This window comes from Nelumbo lutea, chromosome 4 (genome assembly GCF_056320005.1).
Source record: "Nelumbo lutea isolate HS-2025 chromosome 4, American lotus-T2T, whole genome shotgun sequence".
Classification (NCBI taxonomy): Eukaryota; Viridiplantae; Streptophyta; class Magnoliopsida; order Proteales; family Nelumbonaceae; genus Nelumbo; species Nelumbo lutea.
This window is the reverse complement of record NC_142687.1, coordinates 5,425,335-5,451,745: the sequence shown is the minus strand read 5'-3', so window position 1 is coordinate 5,451,745 and position 26,411 is coordinate 5,425,335. Positions and strand designations below refer to the sequence as shown.

General features: G+C 37.6%; 3 protein-coding genes, 1 long non-coding RNA gene and 1 pseudogene across 5 annotated transcripts; 3 read left to right on the top strand and 2 right to left on the bottom strand.

The window, feature by feature from the left end:
* Positions 1-963: 963 nt before the first annotated feature.
* Positions 964-2,052, top strand: LOC148853552 (UDP-glycosyltransferase 92A1-like; annotated as a pseudogene).
* Positions 2,053-2,191: 139 nt separating this feature from the next.
* Positions 2,192-11,463, top strand: EMB1688 (Minichromosome maintenance (MCM2/3/5) family protein). The gene is made up of 5 exons (XM_088985907.1): positions 2,192-3,547; positions 5,051-5,272; positions 5,363-5,557; positions 5,655-5,848; positions 11,060-11,463. Exons 1-5 carry the CDS (start codon positions 2,852-2,854, stop codon positions 11,250-11,252), a joined length of 1,500 nt encoding a protein of 499 aa, XP_088842033.1. The 5' UTR covers positions 2,192-2,851; the 3' UTR covers positions 11,253-11,463.
* Positions 11,464-11,890: 427 nt separating this feature from the next.
* On the bottom strand, positions 11,891-12,569 carry LOC148853550 (uncharacterized). Its single transcript, XR_016113215.1, has 2 exons — positions 12,192-12,569; positions 11,891-12,057 (listed from the first exon to the last, which is right to left on the bottom strand). It is a non-coding gene; the product is annotated as an uncharacterized LOC148853550 (long non-coding RNA).
* Positions 12,570-16,983: 4,414 nt separating this feature from the next.
* Positions 16,984-18,449, top strand: LOC148853549 (uncharacterized protein At4g15970-like). The gene is given in 4 exon segments (XM_088983604.1): positions 16,984-17,123; positions 17,278-17,655; positions 17,737-17,961; positions 17,963-18,449. Coding segments are annotated over 3 exon segments (834 nt in total). The 5' UTR covers positions 16,984-17,123; positions 17,278-17,325; the 3' UTR covers positions 18,242-18,449.
* A 3,645-nt stretch (positions 18,450-22,094) lies between these two features.
* LOC148853548 (signal peptidase complex subunit 1-like) lies at positions 22,095-23,803 on the bottom strand. 2 transcript variants are annotated; one of them, XM_088983605.1, is made up of 3 exons: positions 23,652-23,803; positions 22,619-22,702; positions 22,095-22,527 (listed from the first exon to the last, which is right to left on the bottom strand). In XM_088983605.1, exons 2-3 carry the CDS (start codon positions 22,673-22,675, stop codon positions 22,246-22,248), a joined length of 339 nt encoding a protein of 112 aa, XP_088839731.1. In that variant the 5' UTR covers positions 22,676-22,702; positions 23,652-23,803; the 3' UTR covers positions 22,095-22,245. The 2 variants fall into 2 exon arrangements, with proteins under 2 accessions (XP_088839731.1, XP_088839732.1); XM_088983606.1 differs by lacking the exon at positions 22,619-22,702 and having other exon boundaries at positions 23,652-23,792.
* Positions 23,804-26,411: the final 2,608 nt, after the last annotated feature.

Here is a 26,411-nt window from a genome sequence, read left to right as displayed (position 1 = left end):
TCAATGCCAAACTAAAAAAAAGAGCCATTTTCTGAGCAAATGGTGCAACAAACAGTCATGCATACAACATTGTTTTCTCATAAAACATTAACATGTTATTTATGAAAGGTTTTAATTAATTAATTAATTATTATTTTCGGGTACTAATGAAGGGATTTATCAACAAACAATAAATAGTGATTTATCAACTATTCATTTAAAAAATAGGGAAAATTCATGATTAATACCTTGTACTTTGCTAGTGTCACTTTGGTCCCTGAACTTTAAAATGCAACAATTCAATACACAAACTTTTAAAATATGACAATCTAGTGTCGTTAAATGGCATTTGCAAAAAGATACAAATGCTCTTCAAGTGTTATTTAATTTTCTTTATCAACTATCTAAAAATTGACAGAAAAATTAACAATCCCAAATAACCTTTTCCATTCAAGAAAGTTAGGGTCACTTAAATGGGATTGTTAATTTTTTTTAAATGTTTGGATAGTTGATAAAAAAAATTTGATGACACTGGAAAGGCATTTATATCTTTTTCAAATGTCATTTAACATTGATTAATAACTAGTTAACATAAGGTACTGAACTGTCATGTTTTTAAAGTTTTGGCACTGAATAGTCGTATTTTAAAATTTGGGAATCAAAGTGGCACTAGGCCCAAAATACAGGGGCAAATCGAGAATTTTCTTAAAAAATAAAAGGATAAATTACGAAGACCCCCTGTACTATAGGGTCTATGACAAAGACCTTCTATACTTTCTTTTACGATAAAAACCCCCTATATTATGACTGTGAAACAAAAACCCCCTTCCGTTAGTTTTTCCCACCACACGACGCACAAACAGCAGCTATGGTAGCTGTTGCAGTGGTGGCGGATTTCCGAAGTCCTCCCACTCTCACTCCCCCGATCTCTCTTCTTCCCCTTCCCCTTCTTCTTTTCATAAAAAAACACAGCAGATATTGAGCATGAAGCTCAGTCCCAACACAATCCTAGCTGATCCAGTGATTGAGCACGAGAGAGAGGAGGGAAGGGAGGGAAAGCCAGGAAGGGGTAAATCGAGTATTAGCATTTAATAATCACAAAATGAAAATAAAGAAATATAAATAAACGACCTTAAAACAGGCGTCACCCAAATCAAGGAAAGGGTTGAATCTCCCTGCTCGCTTTATTCATCCGAGGATAAAAGAGGATCGGAATTCGTCAAACGACAGGGGCTTGCTGCCGGAGATCCGACGGGAGTCTCTGGAGCACCGTCGAAGTGCTCGAGAGGTCAAGCCTCCACAACTAGGCGCAATCAACAGGCAAACCCGTATGGGCGATTGGGCCTCTGCTTCCCAGTTCCCGTGACGAACACGAAAGAGGAGGGAAACGGCCTGGGCTTTCCCCCGAAGCATGCATCGAATGGCTTAACCTGCACCCACCCAATTCAGTGTTGTACGGGTCCTTTGGGTCGTAGAACAGCGTTACCGTCTCTCAGATGAAGGAGCTCGTAAATGGGTTTGAACAGAGTGGGAGGCCTTTCATATGGGCACTTAGGAATCCGACTGGGTTCGACGGTAGGGAGAGTTTCAGAGAAGAATGGTTGCCGGATGGGTTCCAAGAAAGAATGAAAGAGAGCAAACAGGGTCTGCTGGTGCATAACTGGGCGCCTCAAATTGACATACTGTCTCACACATCGACGGGTGCATTTCTGAGCCACTGTGGTTGGAATTCGGTGTTAGAGAGCTTGAGAAGAGGAGTGCCCATCATTGGGTGGCTTCTTGCGGCGGAGCAATTCTACAATTCGAAGTTGTTGGAGGAGGAGCTGGTGCGTGCATGGAATTGGCAGGGGGAGCGATGCGATAGTCGAAGGCGGAGATGTGGCGAGGAAAGTCAAATTGGTGATGGAGGGTGAGGAAGGCGAGGAGATGAGAAGGAAAGCTAAGGGATTGAGAGAGGAGATGAAGCTGGCTGTAATGGAGTAAGACGGGCAGAAAGGATCTTCGCTTCGTGCATTCGATGACTTTATCGAGACACAGATATTGCGATGTGATAAGTTTAAAAAACCTGAATGAGAGTAATGCTTGCTGGTAGAAAGAAATATTTTCTTGCTCAGTTGCGTTGTTTTCTACAGTGGATGTATAGATTTTGGGGGAGATGAACAGTGTTTTCTCGTAATTGTCCGAATAGATATTAGAAGGGTAGTATGGAGATTAAAAATTAACGGAAGGGGTTTTTGTCTCACAGGGGGGTCTTTATCGCAAAAGAAAGTACAGGGGTCTTTGTCACAGACCCCATAGTAAGGGAGTCTTTGTAATTTACCCAAAATAAAAACAACAAATGTTTTGCAGGAAAGGCCGAACGGGTGAGCCATGACTCACGAGTGTGTTTCCGGCTGGTCCCGGTCTTAGGACGACGCGCCACCTGGCTAAATGACCAGAGTTGCGACACCGAAAGGAAATATGACACGTCGCACAGAGCCACAGAAGTGATATGTCACACCGTATCTTTCATGCGAGGCACACAGGAATAGGATATCACCAAATTGAAGCAACTCGAAGTCTCGAACCGTCGAACGGCACAACCGCACAAGGGCACAATGCGCACCGCGAAACATTTCGGACACTCCCAGCAGGCACAAGACTGGTCCGATGTGATCCTCCCCTCAACCGCTACAAGTCTACAACAGAAATGGATAAATCAAACCCTTCCCCACCGACGGCGAAAATTGCTATTCCTTCTTTCCACTGAATGCCTGTCCGACCATATGGGATAACTACTCTCTCTCTCTCTCTCTCTCTCTCTCTCTCTCTGTCCTGAGTCCTACCACGCTTCAAAGCAAGAAGCCGAAAGACTGGCAGCCAAGCTCCACCAATGCGAGTTTCCACTATTTCCATCCTTCGCCATCGAGCGGCGCCCTATCTTCCAGCTTTCAGCGGTTATCTCCGCCATGTCTCTTTTCGACTCTCGACCTTCAGGTTTGTTTGCATGGCTGCTCGACAGAACCCTAATATCTACAGGAAACCCCAACCTAACAAGAACATCCTCAAAGCAAGAGACAACGTCAAGGAAGTATCGTCTCTCTCTCCCGTTCTCTCTTTGGATGACGGGCCTCTTCTCTCGCAGAACCAAGCGATCGGAATGGTTGCTGCTGCACAGGCCAATTTCATGAGAGTCATTGTCCAATCAACCTGTGAGCCGGAAAGGCCTAGAACTTTCACCGAACTTTTAGAGTCCAAGGAAGAAGAGGAACCGAAAATTGGAGTTGAAATACTATGCGTCGTTAGGGCTCTTTTGAAGAAGATCAAGAGGAGGGTTTTGGTTGGGGATAAGGTGTTGGTAGGCTCGATTGATTGGGTGGATCGGAGGGGGATGATCGAAAATGTTTTCGACAGGAGTTCAGAGATTGCTGATCCTCCGGTTGCTAATGTTGATCATTTGCTGGTGCTTTTTTCGATGGAGCTGCCAAAGCCTGAACCGTTCTCGCTCACGAGGTTCTTGGTTGAGGCCGAATCAACGGGGATTCCTCTCACACTTGCTTTGAATAAGTCGGACCTTGTTGACGAAGAGGTCTGATGGCTTATTTACACTGCTTGGTAAATTTATTTAGTGGCTAAAATTAAACTTAGTTCTTTGGGGCCTTCTTTTTGTCGATTAAGTTGTTTAAGTTTGCTTTAAATTGCCAATACACGATTTTATCACTATTTTCAACAGATACTTAACTTAATCATCGTTATTTATCAAAAAAAAAAAAAAAAACAGATACTTAATCACTATCAGCTACTCAATATTTCGTCTAATATCCATAAATTTTGCAATATTAGCAGACGTGCATCGTGTGTATGGAACTACTTAGTGTCATTCCATGTTTAAAAGCAGTCTTATGTGTATGCTAGGACTATTTTTGTATGGAAGGTTCTTCGTCTTTCCCAACCCCTTGAAAATTTTCTCCTTTTTTTTTGGAATTTAAGAGAGAAAAAGTGATAGTGGGAAATCTCACCCTACTTATTTTTTCATGGTTTCCTCTTACAAAAGGACACTACTCTTACAAATTCTCACTCTCTACGTGTGCCCTTTTAAAATATATGGAGCAAAAGGAATTTAGAAACAAAATATAAAAAACATTCAAAATTTCTTTTTTATTTAGTAAAATGTTAATTGAAGAATTTTCTATGTCAGATTCAGAAATCCCTTTCCTACATAAAATCCCACCACAGCTCGTCCATCAATGTAAGCAAAAGGAAAAAAAAAATAAAAAATAGAATAGAACAATTAAAGTCTTTGGCCATAATTAAACTCCACATAAAAAAGGAGCTATTCTTGGTAACATCAGTGGGTAAAAAAACGAGTGGCAGCTGTTTAACTTTAACATTAATTCAAAATCCAATAGTAGGCAGCAGGTATCTACATTACCACATAGAACAAAAAGAGTGGCCTGGATCCAAGTTTGACTGCCCGTCTCTAGAAAACAAGGATAGCATAAAGCCTGTGCATTGCATGAATCACCAAAGTATAAAAAGCCGACTTCTTTCAAAAGTACGAAAGTGCTTTATAAAAGTCTACCCAAACAGGGCCAAAATCACCATTATATTACTCTCATGCCAGGTGTGCCTAGTATTGCACATCTATGAGGCTATGTACTGATATTAGGAAGATCTTCATCATAATTCAAGATATACTCACATCACATATCCACCTTTTTGGTGTCTAGTTCTTTTCTGGTGTTTGTGGAAGTACAAGATCCAACCCCGCAAAACGTGGCATCTTTTCTGGTGTTTTGTAAATACCCCCCTTTTCTAGGGGTAAGGGGCATGTTATTGCTAAGAATGTCATTAGATGGACACATATGCATGTCCTTGCGTTTACTCAAATGTAGGTTTTGTTCATCAATTTATTGGTTTTTTGGTACTCCTTTTTTATTAAGGCTGACCAGAGTTAAACCTTTATATTCAGGACTGACTTAGATTGCATGGCAACACAGATTAGGAAATCTAAGTTTTGTTTGCTGCTTCTGTTGCAAGGTGTTGTTTCCCTTCGTATTTGTTGTGAAGCTCACCACTCCCTTTGTTGCAGACACAATTGGCATGGAAAGCAAGGCTTCGTGATTGGGGCTATGAGCCACTTCTTTGCAGTGTAGAGTCCAAACATGGATTGGATTCTCTTGAATTCATTTTGAAAGAACAGACAACTGTGATTGTGGGTCCAAGTGGGGTTGGAAAATCTAGCCTGATAAATGCTCTGAGAAGCAACCAACGTGGTTATGGTGCTTCAGAAATGGATAACTGGTTTGAGCCTGTGGGTTTCTGGCTTTCTGCCTCTTGTAGGCTTCCTTAAAAATCATATTTTGTGGTTATTCTGCATTTTGTGATCATGCTCAATTTTCAGATTGAAGGCAGCAAGTGGTTTGAAGAGCAGCGAGTTGGTGAAGTGTCAACAAGAAGTGGTAGAGGGAAGCATACGACTCGTCATGTTTCATTACTTCCCCTATCTGGAGGTGGATACCTTGCTGATACCCCAGGATTTAACCAGCCTAGTCTGATGAAAGTAACAAAGAAATCCCTTGCACAAATGTTCCCAGAGGTTTGTGCAGTGAATATATGCATTATATTTCCTATTCTTTAAATTCTGTTCTTTGTGTGGGTTTATACTGATAATCCATCTTTATATTTGTCTCCAGATCAGGAAAATGGTTATAGAGAGTGAGCCTATAAAATGCTCATTCAATGATTGCTTGCATCTTGGTGAACCAGGGTGCGTGGTGAAGGGGGACTGGGAAAGATATGCATACTATCTACAACTGCTTGATGAGATTAAAATTAGAGAAGAGTTTCAATTAAGGACGTTAGGAACCAAAAGAGAAGGTGATGTGAGGTAGGTTAAATGGAACTTTGCAATTATTAGTTAAACAAATATGCATGAATATTTACCTGTCATGCATGGTTTTGGTTACTATTATTCTTATAATTAGGATTGCATGCGAGACCAACCCACCTTAATGAAAAAAATGTTTACATGCTTAGATGCAGTCTTTTCAATCCTTTGGTGGCATTTATTTGACAGCCTTGGGTTTTAATACAGAACTATTATAATGGCATCACAGGCTTGCAGCGTTTCTGACAAATGCAATAGTAAAATACTTCGCATCACGTTTACGCTAATCCTTAAACATCCACTGTCAAATCAAGCAATTCAGTTGTTAAACCTCTCCTTGCATTTCTCACAGATACATGAACCTCTTATCACTTTCACCCTTATCCTTAGAGTCTTTGACATCCATTTTCAGACAATTCAGTTGTCAACCTTAATGGAATGGTTTGAAATGCCTGTATGGGCTGTCAACAAACATATGATCCCTCTCTCTCTGGATTCTGGAAAACTGTTGAAATAAGCCAGTGGGATTTGACCAATATCTGAAATGCCCTTATAGGCTGTCCATAAACAAATGATCATGATCTTTGGATTCTGAAAATGCTAACAAACAGAAACCCTTTTTGCTCTCCAACTTTGATTTTGAAACCCTACCTGGTCGCTCATTTGGATTTCCTTTGATCCAGGAATCCTTTACCAAGAGTAGAGTCAAGAACTTAGCTGGTCTACCGGAAATGCATGCACCTGGTCTATTAAGAGCAGAATCAATATCTCAACTGCTGTGGGAAATGCAATTTTGAATCCCACAGTTGCAATAAAAATGCATCAAATTGCTTCAATAACATTTGAGTATTCTCAATGATAGACTGGGAATTTGATTGTAGCTGGTTAGTCTGCAATCCAGCCATACTGACTGAGAGCCATTCACATGCTTTCCCATCCCAATAAGTCTCTCTAAAAGAAGAAAAGGAAAAGGAAAATAGAAACTTCTGTCTTTTCTGAGAAATTTTACATTTTCTATTCTGGGAGAAAAGGAATAAGTTGGATTTCTTAAAATTTTATTTCTCTTGCAAGGTTAGAAGAAGAGAAACGCTGATGACTACACGGCTCAAAGTATCATGTATCAATACTTTGAACCATGGATGGCTGCATATAAAGCTCAGGATGACTATGATTATTTGTCTAAGTGGTTTTGATTGGAGATTTGGGTGTTGAGAAGTTCAGTTTTCTTTTGAGGGTCATGAGAAACGAGTTGATTTGGGTAGAGTTTACAGGCGAGTGCTTTTGATTGGAGATTTGGGTGTTGAGAAGTTCAGTTTTCTTTTGAGGGTCATGAGAAATGAGTTGATTTGGGTAGAGTTTACAGGCCAGGTTCATGAGAGTTGGATGAGGAAGTCTAAGGTAGGTGATGAGGAAGCTGCATCATCTATCCTTAGCAAAGGAGAGAAAATAAGTGTCAGCAAAGGGATGCGTATGCATTTAAGAAAGTTGGATGCTGCTTGATAGGGCTTGGGAAATTTATTCTGTCAAAAAAATACTTGTCAGAAAAAAAAATATAATGTCAAAAAAGATGTTACTTGGTATTTTTCTGCATTCATTGTTTCTGTCGCATGGTATTGTGCAAAATTTTCAGGGTCACCTGTTGAAATATATGTAATTTAGGTGGATTATACAAACCAGGGTATTTTGGTTATTTTATGTAAAACCATAAAACTACAAATATTGAAAGGAGGCTCCACACCTCACACATCTTCTCCCTCAAATGTCTTTTCTTGTTCTTGTTCTTCTTCAAATTTATGGTGCCTAGGAATAGGAAAGAATCCTAGAGTCGTCCCAAAAATTAGATAAATGCTATAGATTGAAGATTTTGAAATCTGGAAATCTGGGATAGTGCTTCTGAAGCCAACTCTGAAGCACTGGATGTGGCACATGTGCTAGTTATGGGCTGAGGTGAATAATCTTAAACAGAGTAGAAATTATTCTCACTGGACCCCTAAGTCACATTGGCAGGGATCAGTTGTGAAATAATATAACAGAAAAGTACCAAGGATAATGCTGATAACAAAAATGATACATAGAAATAATGGAAGCATGTAGAGTGCAAAAGTGCTTTTGAGTTCTTGGTGGTTCTGTACTCGAAATATGATATCACTTGGAAGCATAAAATTATGCTTTCTCAAGATTGTTGCTTAGATGATATTTGGAGAAACTGGACAGTTGTGGCTAATAGTCATACAAGGACAGGATATCTGCAGCGTGGGTGCCTCCGTCTGAAGGTTGGGTAAAGCTGAATTTTGATGGTAGCAGCCAAGGAAACCCAGGCCCATTGGGGATACGAGGGGTGCTGAGAGATAAGGACAGTAACATCTTAGCCTTGTTTTCAGGCCCCGTGGGAATAGGAGTCTCTAATAGAGCTGAGATATTAGCAGCTGTACAAGGTATTCGGATTGCAAACCAATTAGGAGTTTGGGATTTGGTAATTGAAGGAGACTCCAAAGTTGTTGTAGGATGGTTGACAGGTCCAGGCTCAGCTATATGGCAATACAGAGACTTATTGAGGAAAGTTAATTGGTTCAGAAGGAGCATGACTAAACCTCTCTTTCGGTGGGAAGAACAGCAAACACCTTAGCGGATGGGTTAGCTAAGCAAGGGGCTTCAAGGGAACATTTATTTTGGGCTGCACTGTAATTTTATTTCTGTTTTAACTTGATGTAGTACTTTGAAAGGAGAGGTAACAGCTCGTGCCTCTCCATGGGTATCCTGTAATGCTTTAATTTTCTGGTTTTAATAAAATTGTCATCATTCATAAAAAAAAAAAGATTGTTGCTTAGTACATAGTGGGGAGAACAGGAGGCATGTGATGCTATAGGCTCCAATTGTTGACCATTCTGCACTTGACATTACTAAACCAAAGACTTTAAGTTGTTTGTGAATATTACAAGAAAGCCCAAACATACATGTGAGACTTGTTCGGAGTTGAATCCACATTTAAAATCAGCAATCTGGAAACACCAAGAAACGAAATGCAAACATGGCTAGTGCACTTAAGAAAGCATTAGATGCCTCCACCTCCACCTTTTTCAGGATCACTAGGACTTCCTTCTTTCGTGACTTAATAACTTCAATTATTACTTCCCACCTCATTTGATCCCCTCTCATCAGGTCTTATACTTAAAAGTCATAGTTAGATAATAACATTTTTAGAAAAGAAATAAATATAAAAAATTACAAAAAAATGTATGAAAAATTAGACACATTTATGATATTTTAGTAATCAAATTAAAAAATAAGTATAATAAACAAGAATTATTGATAATGAAAATGAAATACATAATGTAGAACTGACAAAAAATGATATGTTATTGTTTGGGGTAAAGATCAATAGTTCATCCATATCAGAATTATTTTTACACATAGAAATACAAAAAAACATAGAAAAAGATTATGTAACTTTCTTTTGACCAAAATATCTAGTTTTGGATTTAGTCCATTTTAAATTGTGAGGTTTAAATTGTAAATTGTACCATTACTTTTTGCCTCATTCAAATTCCTCTATTTAAATCTTACATTTTTTTTGATAAATGAACAAAAAAAAGATATACCAAAAAGATAAAACATTACAAAAAAAAAGAGTCTATTCAACCAGATAGGCCTATCAATGATACTTGAAACTTCACAATTCGATCTAATTATCACATATTTGGATGGGGTGTTTATGTAATCAGATTTGGGTTTTGCAATTTGCATCCGATTAATAGTAAAAAACAAAAAAAGAAAAATAAAAAAAAGAAAATAAAAAATACATAAAGTTTATAGAAAATTTTGAATACATTATTGCTATCAGTATCATCATCTAGAATTGTCATGTGCAAAGCACGTGCACACTTACTAGTATTTCAATGATACCAACCGGGAAAGAGAGAAAGGAAGCATCTTTTTCAGTTTTCCTATTCATTAGGAACAAGATGGAGGTTGAGTAGGAAAAGGTGTTATATTTCTTGCTTTCATTTAGATCATTGATGGGAGCTCAAGTTTGCATGACATCTGTTTCTTTAAATTATTATTCTTTTTTAATAATTGTCTGTTTCTTTAAATTATTGTGCTATGGATTTATTTGTTCTAGAAAAAAAATTGATTGTGCCACGCTCTATGTCCATCTTCTACTTGTCTTGCCATTTAGAGGTGTTTGCATATGGTGCTGCGCTTGCATAAAGTTTTGAATGCCAAATTATGGAAAGCAGGGGCAACAACAATGCCATTCCTCATGATCTAGCCCTGAAAATCCCAAGGCCAGTCTAGTCTGACTTGATTGCACAGACTTCTTCATTCTAATAAACAGCATTAATCAAAATTTTAGAAGTATAGCATTAATCAAAATCTTAAAAGTATTAACATCACAAATTTGGGGTTCTTGAAACAGCTTCTCTGTCTCCCAAAGTAATCTATTCTCACAAGATTTGCCAATATTGTTTCAAGTCTGCAGCATCCATATAATAAAGTTTTGCCTCTGCACCTGTAATGATCATTTCTCAATCCCCATAACCCTATTCAATCTTCTTTCTTGGCAGCATTGATTAATTTCAAGTTGACCTCCTGACCACAATGCCCATAATAACGAGGGGAAAAGACTCATGAAATATTAACCAAGTCTGATTATCCACGGACTGAAAGCATAAATTGAACCCTCTACTTCCTTCAAAATCCTCAAATGCCTTGTCGCCTTATAGAACCTAACCAAGAAGGCCACGAACCCAACGAGGGCAAGGAAAGCACTCCGTTCAAGGCCTCCACCCTCCTACCATGCTGGAGAAAAGAGGTCATGTTTGTCTTGAGTGTGCTCTTTGTTTCTTTTGGGATTATGAGAATCTCAAAGGAGTACTTAGAGGTAATTAAGGTCATGTGTAATCAAGTGAAAACAGTAACTCATTGTAGACCAACGGCAGGGCATCTTTTCCTGTAAATCCAGCTAAACGGGGAGGCCAGTCATTTCAGCAATGCGAGAGACTGTTGGCATGCTTTGTGTATTTTGAGGGGAGGTTTAAGTATTTATCAAGAGATTCACTCAATCTGATAAATTAACTGCCGTCATGTTTAAGTTTAAAGGTCGTCCACCATTTGTATGGATTGTCCAAAGTATTGTTTAATTAATAATTAATGAAACTCAGAATTCAGAAAATATCCAATTGTTTGCTAAAATGTACAAGGATTTTGCAGGTACAAGGTGGGGGATATGGGTATCAAACAGCCAGAACCACGGCTGGAACTTAAGAAGCATAGGAGACTATCTCGTAAGAAGATCAATCAGTCAATCCTCAATGAATTGGAAGATCTGGATGATGATAATGAAGATTTGTTGGATACTGAAGAGGGTACAATGTTGAGGACGGTTGGCCATGAAAACCAGTAGGATCTGTTGTATCATGTCATACACTGTAAATAACAATAAGATGTTTTTCTCCGTAGTTTTTTCTGTCAGAGTTTTTGTTTCTGTTGCAGACTTGAACTGCATATCCATACAAATTAGGATAGGAACTTCTGTTCTATGTCAATGAAAGGGAAAATCTTGACCTAGGAATGTAACTCACCCTATTATATATTAGTTATTATCCAAACTTCCATTTTGTTGGTAAATAAAAATGATATATTATTGAAAAAACTAAAAGTCAAGCTACAACAAACCCAACAAGTCCTGGGATACAATATCAGCCATCCAATCGAGGAAACTAGAAACAAACAGACCCGACTCAACCAGGCCTTACCCGCTTTCCGAGTTAAAACATGAGCCACCTGATGCTGTGGACAGGATTAGAGTTATGAAAAGGCAAGAGGAGTTTTAATTTTTTTTTTAGCAGAAGAAAAAAAGGGAGAATGATCATCAGCCCAGGGTCAGAATTTGTAGGTTCAAAGTACAGTTTGGGTGGATGCCAGCTTGGAATTGATGCCAATTTACAGGTGGGCATTGGTGTGTAGAGTGGGGTTTTTTGACATTTTAAATGTTTATAGTTCTGCAGTGAAAATCAGAAATCTGCATTAGACCTGTCCTTACTTTTCCAAAGAAAAAACTATATTCAAGCAAAGATAAAATTGATTACAGATGTGTCTGTTGAGCGGCCAGGTATATTTATAAGCAAAATGGCTGATCATCGCCGTCGCCAATCTGCTCGTTGCAGTATATGCAGTGGTTGTCCAGCATGTTCAAAAGCAACGCCCGACTGCACCACATCCCAAACCCCAAGCCCCGAAAAAGAAAAACATAACCCAGATGGAACCACAAAACAAAAATAAATTATTATCAAATTAAAATAGTTATCACAAGGAAAGATGATAGAGAGCAAAGCATTTGTACTTTTTGGGTATGTTCTTAATCATCACAGTGGTTTTGGTATCTGTAGAATCCGAGTCCACAATCGTGTTCTCATTGATCATGAAATGAGCATCCGAGTTCTTCTGTCTGCCCTTCCATGGCCGACTCGTCGGTTGCTTTGTTGCTGTCGAAGAATTATTGCTACTTTTATTGATGATGTTAATTTTACTGCTGCTGCTCTTCCTAGCGCTCCTCCTCAACGACCCATTGCAGTCTCCCTCTCCTTCAATCCCATTTCCAACAGCATTTAGAGACAACGAACCATGGAAATAGCTACAGCTGCTCCATAATACCCGTCTTCTTATCCGGGTATCGAGTTCGAGAGGGATGTGTTAGAGAAGAATCTGAGGTTGAGCAACCAGACAATCCAAGTGTCCTGGATGCCTTGATATTCCAGTTTCGTCCATGGAGGTTATGGCTCTTTCACTTGCCACATCAGAAAAAGGAAAAAAAATCTTGTCTCTAAACCTTTCTTTCTTTTCCCTTTTCCTAGGCTGTATTTGGATGTAATGTAAAATAAGACATCATTTTGTATGCATTTGGAAAGAGAATGTAATTATTATTAACCTAAAATTACATTTCGGTTCGATTTTGTATGCATTTGCATGGAGTGTAGTTTTATGTCAATAATTGTAAAATCTCATCAGTTGTAAAGTTTGATAATCGATGTAAAAATCATATCGATCTTATCATGTAAAACTTTATACTCTTTTATCCATCAAGCAATGACCACTTTCTGATTTAGTGTATTTTTACACTGACGACGTTTTACACTGATTCCAAACCCAGATTACTTATTTGAACTTCTCTATCACCGGCCTGAAACCACTGTCGTACCAAAATCAGTTTATCGGCACGAAGCTAAAACGTCAAATCTGGTGCATTATCGCATAGATGGTTTTCCATTTTTCGTCATTTAGCGTCCGATTGAATTGGACGGATAGAAGTTAACATTAAACACCCGTTATGTTAAGGAGTCGACATGCACGCCTCTTATTGAAGGGTTCACGTGCCCTGATCCACTGAATCTGGACTCCTACGATCCTTGTTTTTCCTTTCAAGTTTATCCGCTAGTTATCACTGAGTGGAGGCATGTTTGATGAAGTATCCAAACCCTCCATTAATTTTCTAACATGTGATCATACCAATCATCAATAAATATAAAAAAAAAAATACTCGCTTGGGCTGATTGCTGGTTGCTGAGGGATCCATATGATCTTGAAGACAACGTACACTTAATGCCACCTCTTTTATAATTTTATTATCATGTGGATGTTTCCTACATCTTCCCAAGATGTTTTCATGAATTTCAAGATTTTTTGCTTTCCAAACATTACAAAGAATCGCTTGCAAGAAGCTGAAATAATATTTTCTGCCACATGATCCACCTCCATTTAGATACCTGTTCTTTCAAAATTTTAAACAAAATAGATACATGTCAAATTTTGATTAGTGGTAGTTCAATAACAGAACCCACTAAACAAGTGTGAAATTCTGATTAGTGGTAGTTCAAGAACAGACCCCACTAAACACGTGTGAAATTCTGATTAGTGGTAGTTCAAGAATAGGTCCCACTAACACGTAGAATTGAGCCCACCACCATACAGAGTCGTGAGAAGTGGAAGCTCCCACTCTCAATCATTTCCTAAAAAAAAGGAAATTGTGATTAATGCATTTCAAATTGAACCAGTTTCATTAAATAGGTAGCTATTAATTACTATTAACTACTAAAGTAATTAATTAATTATAGTATTGATTACTAATAATAATTACTGTTAACTACTTTAATTAATTAATTAATTAATTTCAGTTATTAATTACTAATAATAATTAATTACTGAAAATAAATTTTTATAATAATTACTACTATTACTTAATTACTGATAATAATTAATTATTGGTAATATTGCCCATTTTTAATTTAAAAAATAATTTCTTATAATAATTACTTATTGGTAATATTACCAATAATTAATTATTGGTAATATTGCTCATTATTAATTCCGAATGATAATTAATAATGATTTTTCATAATGGTAATTAATAATTAAAAAATAATCATTTTATATTTATATTAACTCATATTAATTATTTTGAAAATAAATATTAAATGTTAATTATTTATACTAGAATTGTTGTCAGAAATTATAATTCACACATTTATGTAAGATAATTAATTATATTATTAATATTATTAGTAATTATAATTTATACTATTATATTAATTAATATAATTATATTATTATTATTATCAATAATTATAATTAATTATTACTAATAATAATGATTTTTAATAAAAAATAATTACTGATTATAATTACTTACTGATAATTAATTCCTTAATTATAAATAATGATGATTATTACTACTTCGGAATGTTAATTAGTGAATGATAATTAATAAGTATTTTAATAATGTTAATTATTAATTGAGATATACTCATTTTATATTTATATTAATTCATATTAATTATTTTATAAATATATAATTGGTGTTAATTATTTACATTATTATTATAAGTAATTATAATTAATACTATTATTATTCTCCAATAAATATTTCATTTCATGAAAGTTAAATTATTCATAATTATTAATATATTATTAGTAAATAATAGTAATAACATACTTATTATTATTACTGATTCCATAATTATTAATATATTATTAATCTATATTACTCAATAAAGACATGGAATAAAAAATATTCAAATTACCACTAGGGTTGTGTTTGGTTTCAAGGAAAAAGTAGGGAAAGGAAAGGAAAGGTAGGAAAGCCTTTACAAACCTTGTATGAGTTTCCCTACCTTTTCCTTCAAACCAAACATAGCCTAATGAATGAACTAAAAATGTATGAGTATTCTAATTGACTTGAATTTGACACACCAACATGCCCAAGATTATAATTTCAACCTACATTTCCTATTTCTATCTCTCAATTCCCATAATTCAAACATACCATTAGGTTATGTATAGGTTTCCCTACCTTTTTCCTAAAGATGAAATCTAGCCAATTTACGTGCACCGTGGGGAGCTTAGACTTAAAATCCATAACCGTGATCGACCAAAAGAAGCGTTGCCACTTAACTTAGAGGTGACCTCCGTACCCTCCCCATTATTCTCCTTTTTTTTTTTTTTTTCTGTTTCATTTGTTAGTTGGGCTTTGGAGTCCTGATTATATTATCACTTGACTGTAACCATACATGATGATAATTTGATTGTAGTCATATATTTTTCATCTCTTACTTTAGAGGATGGATGCACCTGCAAATGTTGTTTGGCATGTATTATTTTTCTTAGCAATTCTTTGAATGATTTTCTTACTTCTTTTCTTCTTTGAATGGATATAATTTAAATGCTTTTTATCCATTCATATGTCCCTAAATATTAAACAGTATTGGTGATATTGTTGTAAACATCTATCTAATTTTACTATTTTATAAATAGATTAATGATTTCAAAGTTATTGATACTTTTTTTTTGGTGGGTTGCTCAAAAGGACATTGATTTTTTATTGTTAAATAGTAAATTTCAAATTAATAATACTGTAGTTGCCCTTTACTTAGTATATATGGGGTCATGGTAAGTTTCTTAGGCCCCGTTCGCTTTTTGGTAAGTTATTTACCCGGGTAAATGCACTTACCCAAGTAAGTGTTTCCCAGGAAAGACTTACCTGGGTAAGTGCATTTACCCATGCTCTTTTATTTCCTATGCAAACAAGACAATGACCATTTTAGCCGTAAAAATCCATAATTATAAGGGCATTTTTGTCCCATTCAATTGTTGGCAACTTTCCCTCAGGTGGGTAGGAGGTAAGTGATACCCAGGAAAATAAAATTTCCCTGGTCCCCACACAAACATGGGATTTTTGATTGCCTACCCTAAATGTCTATTATAAATAATTAAAAAATTGAAATAAGAATAAATCAAATAATTACATGCTGAAAATTACTAAATTAAGTAAATAATAAAACAATCAGTTGTTTATAGAAATAATTAATAATAATAACAATAATCAAGTACTTAATTATGTAAATAATAAAAAAACGCAATAACAATCATCAGTTATCATTAATGTTTATTCAAAGCCGGCCCCATGATAATTAAGAATGCAGTAATTAAACCTTAAATAAGAATCAATATTTATTAACAGTAATTAAAATTGTTAAACCAAATTATTAATGTTTATTCGTAAATGAAAATTATGAATTAACAAATCTATTATATAATAATTATACTTGGTTGGAAAAAATATTTTAAGTAAATAATTACAAATTTAGTTAATATTATTACTATATAACAAAATATTTAAATTAAATACTAATAATAATAATAATAATAATAAGGATGGTTAAATTAAAGTAATAGACGGTTCAAGTTGAATCTAATGACCGTATAACTTTTCGGTGCATCAGCTTTTAACGGCTAGATCTACCGCGAATGAAACGAGAAAAGATCGAATCGCGGTCATTTATTTCAGGTAATCCATGTCAATTGTTTATTTCTAAAACGTATCTGTATATGTCATTTATTTCGGGGAACAAATCGCCAAAATTCATGCATAGAGGGAAAGAACACAAGGGGAGGACGAAATCTTCGGGGAATCTGCTGAATCCAACGATTCTGTCCACCCCTCAATTAATACAGCATTGGCGTGTCAGACTTAAAACTGTGAAGCATAAAAAAACAGAGTAAGGGATTTTTGGACTGCAAATCCCCCTCAGAAATTTGAATTGCACCCCCCTTCCCTCTTCTTTAGCAAAAGAAAAACTTGGAAAAATTAGGAGAGAATTCGAGTCTTGATGGCGAAGAGCTTCAGGCATCCATCTTTCCCTACTATTTTTGCTATTCTTTTGGTTGAGTTCTTGCAAACATCCTTAGAGTAGCCAAATATTGGTTTTCGACTAATCCATCTGTAAGCTCTCCCCATCTTAATCTTTCTATCATTTTCTTTGTTTGGTTGCTTGGAGTGTTTACTCTCTCTTCCTCTTCTCGTCTCTGTCTTTTTCATGATTCTATTGCATTGTTACTCGTGACGATTCTAAGCATATGCTCCATGTTACGTACAGAACCCAGAATATAAAGATGAGCTTCTCAGTGTGTTAAGAAGCGCGTCCATGGCAGACAGGACGGTCATATTGACGACCTTGAACGAGACATGGGCGGGTCCTGGCTCTGTCATCGACCTTTTCCTCCAGAGCTTCCGGCTTGGCGAAGGAACAGAGCGCCTGTTGACCCATTTGGTGGTCGTCGCCGTGGACCGCAACGCTTTTGATCGCTGCAAATCCATACATCCCCACTGTTATTTCCTCACTACCCCAGCTTCAGGCGTCGAATTTGCTGCTGAGAAACGGTTGGTGACAGCAGATCACTACCTCAGCTTCAGCCGCAGGAGAATCACCTTCTTTCTCACGGTCCTGGAATTGGGCTACAACTTTGTTTTCACGGTAATACTTTAATTTCTTTGGTGTTCCTATTTGGATAATTTTGTTTTACAAGTTACAACAAATCTATCAGTTGTTTTGCAGGACGCAGATGTAATGTGGCTGAGAAACCCATTCCCGCATTTCAGTCTGGATCACGATATTACATCTGCCTGTGAAATATACATGGGAAATCCGGAGGACATTAACTACCGGGCGGATGGAGGATTCAGCTTCGTGAAATCCAACGCCAGGTCAATTGACTTGTACAGATACTGGCACATGTCAAGCTTTCTACATCCCGACGCCGACGACCTTTCTGTATTTGAAGATGATTAAAAAAGATAGGTTTGTGGAAGAAATTGGATTGGAGATCAAGTACTTGGACACAACCTACTTTGGCGGATTTTGTGAGCCAAGTAAAGATATGAGCAAAGTCTGTACCATCCATGCCAACTGCTGTATTGGTATGGAGAACAAACTCCATGACATCAGACTTATTCTCAAGGATTGGAAGAAATTCATGGGCGCGGCACTGTCGGTGGAAGATAAGAGATTGAATGTATCCACTTCTCCTTGGAGGGCTCCAAATAGATGTAAGTCGTGGTGAATTCTCCAAGGCAAAGCACTCATGTTCCCATTCACCGCGAATTGAGTTGAGGCTCATGTTTATCGTTGTTTGGTGTCAAAAGTCTGTTTGGAAAGTTAAAGCGGCTAAGAGGACTTTTTTTTTTTTTTCTTTTTTTTTTTGTAGAAACTACTTAATTAAAACTCTTTGAAAATTAGAAGCTATCAGATCTCATTAACATTTTCACGCATTTGCTTTCCATTGTTTCAGCTTCCCAGGCCCAAGCTCAACCGTCCGAGCTTCCCAACGTCTAACCAGTAGGCAGTAACCAGGCTCCCATATGGAGATCATAACAATAATGCAACGACTTTTGTTTTCTTTAAAGAAAGCAACACTAACACAAACCCCACAAAAAGGTTACCTGTGACTGTGAGACCCAATTAACCAATTTTCTTAAAATTACAACAAAGAAACCCATTTAAACGGGAGAACACCGAACACCCCCTTAGTGTCTTCCATCTGACCAATGAAGAGATGACTCCAACCTAAACCCAACGAACACCATTGAGGTGTGAACTACAACAAATATCCTTGTGGACCGTGGTACTCCGACTCCTAGCTCTCCAAAACTGGATAATTGGATGCAGTAGTTCTGAACTTTATGGATGTCCAGTCCAGAATCTAGGAGCCTTCAATAGTTCAATTTTGGATCGCACTGTCATCTTTTGAGAACAACCAAAGGTCCCTCTTTGTCCTTCGGCTATGTTTTTCAGGAGGCTGGTTTCTGCACGGCTGTCACTACACCTTGATAGCCATTAGTGCCAATTAAAGAGCTCAGGTTACTTAGCTGAATATAGTGTGAGTTGTTTTTACATGTGAAACTGCTTATTTATGCTAAAAAGAAATAAAGAAAGCAAGACCTTTGGTCAATTGAAGTCCAAATAAGTTTTATTCAATCACTGCTTAAAGCAGACAAATTCAGGTCAATAGCATGTCTTTACGATGTCTCAAACAGGATCCATTAGTTGGCTTGAGATGACGATGCCCACAGATTATAACCAGATTTCTATATTACACACCAGATCTGAGGATTGTTAACCATATTGATACCATTTTCTCAATGTCTGAAACCCCAATAGTGCTTCTAACTTCACTATAACCAAGAGAGCAACAGTAGAATTTTTTATGGGTAAATTACAAAGACCCCCCCGGTACTATGGGGTCTGACAAAGACTTCCTGTACCATGACCGTGAGACAAAGACCCCCTTCCATTAGCCTTTCATCCAAAAAAGCCGTTACAATATTTTTTAATCCCCATATTACCCTTATAATAACTATTTGAACAAGAAAAGCACTGTTCATCTTCCCCAACTTTACGATACACTAACAACAGCAGCAGTAATCCCCTCTGAGGTTCTTCACATCTCTTCTGCATTTTGAGCTTCTGTTTTGGAGTTCTGGTAGTTAATAGGCCATCTCTCTCCTGCTTGCTTTCTCCCTCAAAATGTTGGGATATCTTCTCTACTAATCACTTTCCAATCTAGTATGCCTTCACATTATCAAGCTCTGGTTTGCGTAAACCTTTAAACTAATTATTTGCTCCATTTCTAAGTATCTTAGAAATTGAGTTATATACAGAAAACTTTTATTTTCTTTTAATTTCTGCATTAATTAAGTTATAGCTCCGATAATATCTCATGTCCAAGCTTTGCAATAGAAATTTCCCTTCTGAACTTTGAAAGAATTATTTGAGAACAAGTACTAAAAACTTCTAACAAAAAGCAGGCTTTGCTGTAATGAGGGGCATAGGGAATTTCCGAGTCGGGAATGGTTGTAATGGAGAAACAGCTCCAATGACTGGTAGGTTGAAGGGTCAGATAAGCTTCTCATCCGGGACCAATTCTTCCTCGGGGCCAATGCCTCAGATTGCTGAGGAGGGTATTGGGGGAAGTAGCTCTGATGATGGTAGCTTTGGAAACAGTAATGCTGACAACCGAGGTTACATCCCAGGCTTTCCAATTGGTTCTTGGGACAACTCTGCACTTGTTTCTGAGAATTTAACAGGACTAAAAAGACTCAGAGATATCAATGGTGGCAATCAGGAAGTGTTTGCAGATTGGGTTCTTTTTTGTTTGTGTTGCATTTAATCATCTGGTTTTCTTAACTGAGTGATAATGTTGTCCATTAGAATGGAGAAGCTGGCCACCGCCCTCCTATGTTGGCCCACCGTTTTAGTTTGCCAAAAACTTCAACCGAGATGGCTGCCCTAGAAAAGTTTCTGCAATTCCAAGACTCTGTTCCTTGTAAAGTCAGAGCCAAAAGGGGCTGTGCGACTCATCCAAGAAGCATAGCATACAGGGAGAAAGCAAGCAGGAGAGAGATGACCTATTAACGACCAGAACTCCAAACAGAAGCTCAAAATGCAGAAGAAACTGATGAAAAGAAGCAAAAGGTGCCATGGGAGGGGGAGAAAGAGGCTCAGGAATCTGAGAGTTTGCAGCAAACTGATGAGTATGTTTTAAAAAAGCAGTTTGGGAAGGCCTAGTAAACACAAGCAATCAACTGGTTAATAGATTTGATCTCCCCCTGCAACAGCGAAAATAGGCTTTCTTCTCCGGCAATGACAAAAATAGACCTTCTTCTCCAGAACACAGACATAGCATTAGAAATGGGTAATGCCTCATTTTGAAGTGTGTGAACAACATAATTCTAAACCTTGACTGGCTTATGCGCAAGTGGTCAAATACTCCTATTTGAAATCTGCATAACATATAAATAACACATGCATGCCAACATATTCTCCTAACTGAACAAGCAGTTCCTAAAGGCTGGGCATTGACCAGACATCAGTTTGCCTATTCTAATCAAACTAATATTTATACTTCCAACTGGGCAGACACAGAGGCCAGATTTTCTGATAGCAATAGGCTAGTTGAATATCCTATACACTTTTGTACAATAATAAAATAAAATAGGACTTGTATTTCATTGTCTTTATTAATTTTTTAAATATAATGATACAGATGTCTAAATTCCCAAAATAAATAATTGCCTGGTCACTGAGCGATCTTCTGTTCCATGGTGCCACTAAGGCAAGTGCCTAGGTGTGACCACCCCAAATCACTCACCTTACCTTAGATTGGGTATTTTGACAGAACGTTGTCCAATGCCATCTGATCTTTTCAAAATTAGCTGAGGGAAATCCTTCATTTTTTGCTGTTTCAGATGGAGAATCAGAAACTTGAAACTAACCAAGCAATTATCAACTTTGGTTCATCATGCAATTAGACCAAACCCCCAAATTGATACAAGACAGTTGAGCCTTGCCACAATGGTATGAAGTTCACCACAAACTATGCTTGGGAATTTAAACTGCAATGGTGAAGAGATGTTTGAACATGACTCATTCTGAAACAACAATATATGCGGTAAGCTTTTGATGACAGGGAACCTGCACGATTGGCTAAAATAACACCCAAACAAATAAAATTAGGGTCTGTTTGGTTCGTGGGAATAGGGTCTGGAATTGGAATCAGAATGGGCCATTCCAATTCCAACTGTTTGGTTGGGCGGAATCGGAATCCCATTCCCGTTCCCGGTGGAATGGCATTCCCCCATTTGAGGGAATGGCCATCCTATTCCAGCCGATTCCAATTCCCATTCTTTGATTCCTATCTAAACCAAACAGACTATGGGAATAGACCATCCCGATTCCGATTCCAACTGCCAACCAGAAGGACCCTTAGAATTTAGAAGGTAAGGAAACAATAAATAAGCACAACGTGCAAAAAAATTCCCTCCCTCTCTCTTGTTGGCATTCAACTATTAATTATACTTGCATAGTGTGATCAGTAATCTTTTCTCCAAAAAAAAGAATAATAAAAAATCAGAACAGAACAGAACAGTAAGTATCTCTATTATCGCAGAATATAAGCACACAACTAAACACAGCTCATTTGAAAAAAAAAAGGATAGAAGATTTTTCATCTAAAGGGAGAAAAAGGAGAAAAGACAGCCTAAAACCTAATAACATTGGTTAAATGACCTACTTCTGGTATTGCTTAGTGGGTTTCTTCTTTGACGCTACTGGCTGAGGCTTGGGATGGTGCTCGGCTTCAATAGGATCCAACCACTGAAGAGGCTGTCGGTTGAAGAAGGGCCAGTTAGGAACAGTAATCAAAGTGGTTAGGATGACTCCAGCTGCATAGATGAACAGCATAATCTGGAATGAACCCATGAGGTAACCAGTGACAAAAGCCACTGTGGCAAATAAGACGAGCAAGATCTGCATCAGCTGTTCCGAGAGCTTTTGTCCTTGCCAATCCATCTAAATGAACAGAAAATGAAAGGGAAAAGATCAATTTTCTTCCCCTCTTTAAATGTAAAGGATCAATTCTACCATAAGTTAGAAAAATAACCAAAAGTTTTAAAAGGCTGAAGGAAGAGGCTAGGCAGTTCAGCATGAAGGTTGACATTTTTGCACAAACTCAAGATGTATCAGCCTACAACAGGGGTAGTTAGCAAACATAAATTAAGAATAAAATCACATCCATGAAAAAAGATTATAAAATCATCATACATACAATGCTACAAAAGGAATTAGTTGTATGGAAGAATAAGAATAATAAACGAAAGCACAAAAACCATTACTCAAGGAAACAATCTTTCAAATCAAAGGTTTCAGTTATGCATTGATTGAATGCCAAATACAAATAAATTCAGGAGTCCATCAAACAAGAAATACCTAACTCTGAATGTGCAACTTAAAGTGGCCTCATCACCCAATGGTTTCATCATATAGCTAAAGAAGGCCATCTAGTATAAAAAATCTTGATTTTATACATTAATAGATATGTTATTAACTGATGGCTGGGGGATAAAGCTGATGTGAATTGCCAATGAACGTGTGGCAGATCTAGAAAACCTTACAAAAATAGTCACGACCAGTAACATCATTGCTACCATGAGAGGAAGAGTCTCTAGCAAACGTTTTCTTTGATACGCACATGTTAGACGTTATCACGTTAGCAGTAACATATTACTTCCTAAGTCGTTCAGTAAGGGACATTAGGGCTAGCATAAATTCATCAAAACATTATGCAATTAAATGCAGACAATAGCTGCAATATTCTTTAAAAAGGAGATCTCACAGATGCGAACGGGTTCCAATTTAAATGAACAAAACATAACCAGTCGCCTCATCTCTTCTTTATACAACAACAGGAGAGGGGGAAAAACAAAATCGTAGAAAATTGCGAGAGGAATGGATGAACTGAGATAGCAATTAAAGCTCTAAACATGAAATTTCAGAGAAAAATATGATGGAGGTTGCAGTTTCGTTTTAGAGAGACGGAAGATGATAAAAAAAAGGGCGCCATGTCGTTTTACAGAGGAAAGAAGATGGCAGGGCGCCATGTCGTTTTACAGAGGAAAGAAGATGGCAGTACTTACCTGGTTTGCGGTTGTCAATCTCTATTCTGATCTGTTACTCTATAGGCTATAGCTGACAGCTGCCGCAAGCCTTACCAGCTCTCAACCCTCCGGTTGAACGGTTTTTTCCCCGATTTTCCAGTCTCAATGCCAAGGACCCACACTCCCACCTCGTTTAGGGGTAGTCAAACCCGAGCGAACTTTAAAGACGGTGTTTGGCATCGATGCCGTTGTTTCAGAAACGGTTCCACGTCTGTGCCACATCAGAAAAAATGATGTGCCAAGAAACGCAGCCTTTGTTTGAAACGGTTGTTTCGGAAAACGGCCATGCATTCGAATTCGGAAAGGCGTGGGTGGAGAAAATGTCGAATTTGGTGTTTTGTTATTTTCAGAATCGTTGCTGCCAACTGTACCATTACATAGCATCTTGTAAACCATTGGATATGTGGCTGAAAACAATTATAGGGCATTGATACCAAATAAAACATATGTTTTTCCCCATAAAATATTCTCTGTGGCAGCATCGATGCCAAACAATAAAAAGAAACCGTTTTTTCAGAAAATGGTGCAACAAATACAATACGGTTTTCTTAGATAACAGCTCTGCATGCCAAACACTAGCAAAGTGTGTCACTGTATCATATGAATTTTCGAAAATTGTTAGTGATGAGGTGTGGCCGTTATCGACATTGCAGTGCCAAGTCGGTAGACTAACTCGGTAGGTTAGCACGGAGCACCTCGCTCAAACTGCTCTTGACCTCGACAAGGGCGCCTCTAAGGTTACTAGCGACCTAGCCAAAGAAGTTAGCTGAGCCGAGGCGAGGTAAGAAGACCCACGAAGGTGAACTTGTCTAACTGCTCCCACATCCTGCTCTCAAGGCCGATGATATCGCGACCGTTGGAGTAGCTCGTCGTACTGTGCACCACAATCTAAGCGAACGAACTATAACCACCACAGATCTAGTAACCGACACATTAATATGCTTTATATTGTGGAAACAACTCTATCAAAAACACAGGGACGTTGCCAAAGCACCCATAACCTCTGATGACTATAAAAGAAGCTCGAATTCACCTAGGGAGGGGCACACACTCATACTCTCAAACTCTCTCACACTCTTAGAGAAATCCCCATTTACTTACTGACTTAAGCATTGGAGTGCTCTTCTCAGGTAAAAACTATTTGGGCACTCTCACTCTTCTTTCCTTACAGCTCGCTTTAGCTCGAACATCCAGGCAACAGCTCGGACCTTGCTAGCTTGACATACAGTCAAGGTCCGAGCCATAGTACACTAGGGAGCATTCAAATTGTGTGGCATCGGTTAGTTTAGTCCAAAATTGTTAACGGACGATAGAAAATATCTTTCATGTATCATCTAATTTTTTTACTAACCAACCATCTAGTTTCTTGCACATAAAGTTTTTTTTATTCCACTTCCTTCCTAATTTCTATTAGTCTCCATTTGGTTTGTGGGATGGGGATAAGAAAAAGGGAATATTCTGAAAATATTCCCTTTTCTCTTATTTGTTTTGAGGGAAGTAGAGGGATGGGATGAGAAAAATATGGGATGCGAGATCCCAAAATCGTGGAATTGGGGTCGCACCCAAACAATGCAACTCCGGAGGAAAAACTCGAGAAACCATTGTTCATTGCCTTCTAGCGACGAATACGAACGATGATGAACAGCGGTGACGAACAGTGCGACCCGATCTATTCTCCATTGTTTTCTTCACTAGATACTGGCAAGGAACCATTGTTCATTGCCTTCCCAGTTCAAACATAGGAGGCGGTGGTGGCAAGAGAACCAGACAACGGTGATCTGCTACCATCGAACAGAAGAGGTGGCGGTGGAAAGAGAACTAAGCAGTAGCGATTTGCTACCATGCTACCATCTATTTGCTACCTTCCCTATTCTTCGTCTCTCCCTCCATCTTCCTCTTCTCTCTTCTCTCTCACCTTCTTCTTCTTCTTCTTCTTCTAGTGGTCATGACATGCTTTTCCTATTATTTTCCCATACATAAAACCAAACATTGGAAAGTTAAATTTTTACACTTCCACATCGCATCCAATCCCATTTTTTCCCATCCCACCCAAATATTCCCACAAACCAAACAAAGCCTTAGAGAAAAAGCACAAAGCCCTAGGTCTAAAAATAAATTGAGGAACTTGACCATGAGTCGTAGAAAAGCGCAAAGCCCTCTTGGAGTAGCTGCTATATATGGTTATGGTTTTGGGCATTGATGAAGAAGCTGGTCACTTCTTTGGTCATAAGGGTACAAGTGCTGGCTTAAAAGAACAAGAGGCAATCAATTTCTTAGGCTGTGTTTAGAATCAGTGTAAAACACCATTTTGTGTAAAAATATATTGATAATGTTTTTACACTAAGCCATGAAAGTGACCATTGCTTTTTGAAAAATACAATGGGTGAAAGAATGTAAAGTTTTACATCGATTATATCGATGTAAAACTTTATACTTGATGAGGTTTTACAGTGATTATCGTCATAAAAATCCACTCCATCCAAATGCATGCAAAACTGAACCGGAATGGAGTTTTACGTCGATTATAATTACATGCTCCTTCCAAACACCTACAAAACCAAACCGATGTAAATTTTAAATCAGTTCTTAATTTACATCACTGCAATTCTCCTATGGTGCATTTGGAAATGATGCAAATAAGTGTGAATGCAAATATGTAGAGTATAAAACAGTTCATATAAATCGCAAAGTTGCGTTAGTTTCGTACTGGCAAATTTACCTTCTTACCAAATAGACTTT

Coding starts and splice junctions, on each gene's coding strand:
- EMB1688 (XM_088985907.1), top strand. CDS start 2,852: ATGCGAGTTTCCACTATTTCCATCCTTCGCCATCGAGCGGCGCCCTAT. Junction 5,558..5,654: donor TTGCACAAATGTTCCCAGAG/GTTTGTGCAGTG, acceptor ATTTGTCTCCAG/ATCAGGAAAATGGTTATAGA. Junction 5,849..11,059: donor AAAAGAGAAGGTGATGTGAG/GTAGGTTAAATG, acceptor AGGATTTTGCAG/GTACAAGGTGGGGGATATGG.
- LOC148853548 (XM_088983605.1), bottom strand. CDS start 22,675: ATGTCAACCTTCATGCTGAACTGCCTAGCCTCTTCCTTCAGCCTTTTA. Junction 22,528..22,618: donor TCAGCCTTTTAAAACTTTTG/GTTATTTTTCTA, acceptor CTGTTCATTTAG/ATGGATTGGCAAGGACAAAA.